This window comes from Hipposideros armiger, unplaced genomic scaffold (genome assembly GCF_001890085.2).
Source record: "Hipposideros armiger isolate ML-2016 unplaced genomic scaffold, ASM189008v1 scaffold_33, whole genome shotgun sequence".
NCBI classification, from domain to species: domain Eukaryota; kingdom Metazoa; phylum Chordata; class Mammalia; order Chiroptera; family Hipposideridae; genus Hipposideros; species Hipposideros armiger.
This window is the reverse complement of record NW_017731383.1, coordinates 1,353,195-1,355,706: the sequence shown is the minus strand read 5'-3', so window position 1 is coordinate 1,355,706 and position 2,512 is coordinate 1,353,195. Positions and strand designations below refer to the sequence as shown.

General features: G+C 58.0%; 1 protein-coding gene across 1 annotated transcript in view; it reads right to left on the bottom strand.

Annotated features, from left to right (window-relative positions):
- NUDT1 (nudix hydrolase 1) overlaps positions 1-2,058 on the bottom strand; it is a 13,174-nt gene extending 11,116 nt beyond the window's left edge. Inside the window, exon 1 of the mRNA XM_019637551.1 lies at positions 1,827-2,058. Within this exon, the coding sequence (XP_019493096.1) occupies positions 1,827-1,978 (152 nt within the window). The 5' untranslated portion in view covers positions 1,979-2,058. The remainder of the gene's footprint in view (positions 1-1,826) is intronic.
- Between the last annotated feature and the right edge of the window lie 454 nt (positions 2,059-2,512).

The following is a 2,512-nucleotide window of genomic DNA, read 5'->3' as shown; positions in this document are numbered from 1 at the left end:
CTGGTGAATGATCTGGAAATACATCCGTTCTTCAAGCTGCAAGAAATCCCAGAGCAATTAGGGCAGACATTTGGTATGAATTTATGCGTGGGGTGGGTGCACTTTCGTTTTTGCTGGAAGTACATGTTGCTGTAATACTCCAGGCTCCCTAGACGGTAAAGGTAATTGCCAAAGCAAGCAGCGATGTGGTGTGTTGATTTATTTCCTTTTACTCTTCCAGGAACTCAATACAGCTTTATAAAACAATACAGAGTGTATTATCTTAAGGGATCCTCACGCTTTTAAATTTTTTTTTTTTACATTACCGGTTTCTTCAAAGCCCTTTCCTGGAGGTTGCTGATCCTTCAAGAACAGTTGATTGACTGTAACCCTGATTGGATCCCAAGGAGCAGCTGGGGAAAGGATACCCAGCAGTTTCCCATCAGGGTCCCAGGGCTTCGTCCAGCTGCCGGAAGTAAACTGCAGGCAGGAGCTTTTTACTTTTCACTTGGTTGCAGTCAGCTCCTTAAGTCCAGAGGACGCGCTGTCCCACCTGCACCGCAAGCGCTCCCTCCCCGCCCCATTCATTCTGGGCCACACGTGTTTCATCTTCTGGAAGAAGGGAATTCGGTGAAGACCCTGGGCACGTAGCGGTCAGCGGGCAGGAAGAGGGGATGGGATTCAAAAAGAGTGGGCCACGGTCCCGGACAGAAGGAGGTTGCAGTCATTCCGGGGAGGGGGGGGGCGGGCTGTAGGTTGCCTGTGCCCTGGAGAAACGGGGACCTTGACGGGGGCCCGCGCCCCGACGTCTCATAGGGCACTTGGAAGGACAGTCTAGTAGCACAGTAGTTTGCTTTTCCTAATAGTTCCAGATAAAAGTGAAAGAACGCGTTAATTCAAGTAAACGCTGGTAGCAAGCTTCGGGGAGTAGCCAAGCGATTTGGCCCTGCGAGGCCCCGCTGGGCGGTGCTATGCTACAGAAGACGGTGCGAGGCAGCCGCCCTGGTGGAGGCCCGTCCTGCGTGGAGCTGGGGCACCCCCCCTGGGCCCGTGGGCCGGCCCTGGGCTCCCCGTCCTCTCGGACCGGGGTCCCCGGGGGTGAGCGGCTCCGGGAGCCGCCGCGGAGCCTCCGGGACCAGCCCCCGCCAGCTCTCGCGAGAGCTCGGCCTCACGTCTCGCGGTGCGCGCGCGCGCGAGGAGAGGAGGGAGATCCGAGCGGCGCNGCCCATCATACGTCAACTCGAACTTGACTTATAAAATGTCTTCAGTCCTGGCTGGCCTCCCAAGCGCTTCTGGGGGAGTAACAGATGGGACAGGAATAACTAAATATGATTAGAAAGGGTGAGAGTGCTGTAATGGAAATACACATGATAAGATTTATTGAGAATAGCTGGGGGTGGGGGGAGCACCTTTTAGATGTGAAGACTGAGGTTTGCCAGATAAGCCTGGAAGAGTGGGGTGCCTGAGGGGCAGAAGGGTGTAGGGAGTGAGGGGTGGGGATGGGGGACTGACCAGCTCTTTTCAACACACGCCACACACAGAACAGCTTCCCAAATGTGTCTTAAAGACCAGCACGGCCACAGCGACAGCTAGCGTGTCCTCAGCGCTTAGCACATGACATGGTTCCCAGGCCTTGATACGCGCTGTCTCGCTCACCCTTCACAACAACCCTAAGTGGCAGGCACTGCTACTATTCCCACTTTGCAGATGAAAAGCTGATGCTCGGGGGCTAAGCACATGCTCCCGGTTACATGGCTCAAAGTGGGGAACCCGGGGGTCTGGCTCTCCAGCTGGAATCCTTCCCCCTGCAGAAGCTGGTCCTGTGGCCGGGCCTACCGCTCCCTCACCTCTTGGCCGCATCCTCAATGGTCTCTCCTTCTTCAACTTTGCCCCCGAAGCCATTCCACCGGCCGGCCCCGAAGCCCCGTTTCTTCATCCCCAGGAGAACTTGCTGAGGCTGCAGCACCAGGACCAGGGTGTAGAGCCTGGAGGTGCCCATGGCCCCCTTGGGTTCTAGAAGGAATGCAAGAGGGCCGGGTCAGCCTGACCCAGCGCGGACGGGGTTCGGAGGGAAGTGTGTGTCTTGCGGTCGCCAGGGGCCGGGTGGGCCAGTGTGTGCCGCAGAAGGCGGGCAGGGGAAGCCGGCCAACGAACAAATGACCCGGGTAGAAAGAGGCCTGGCCCTCAGACCATGAGGCCGCAGGTAAGGCGATGGCTGCGTCTTCCCTTCCCCACTCCTTGGCACAGGGCTGGCCTAGCTGTTTAGCCTTTCTGCAGAAGCAGGGCAGGCCAGCCCCCGTGCCCAACGGGCACCAAGATACCCATCGGTTTATCCCACGGTTCTGGGGTCAGGCCGTGGGCCTTGGCCTTTTCCTTGCTGGGACTTGGCTGCTGCCTGTCTGTGGTGACAGGCCTCCTTATCCCCAGGAAATGCAGATGCCACCGCGCGAGGCCCGCGGAAATTCATGTGCTCAGGACCCTTGCTGCTCGGGGACCACAGGGCCCTCCCGCTCGAATGAGTGCGCACGGTCCA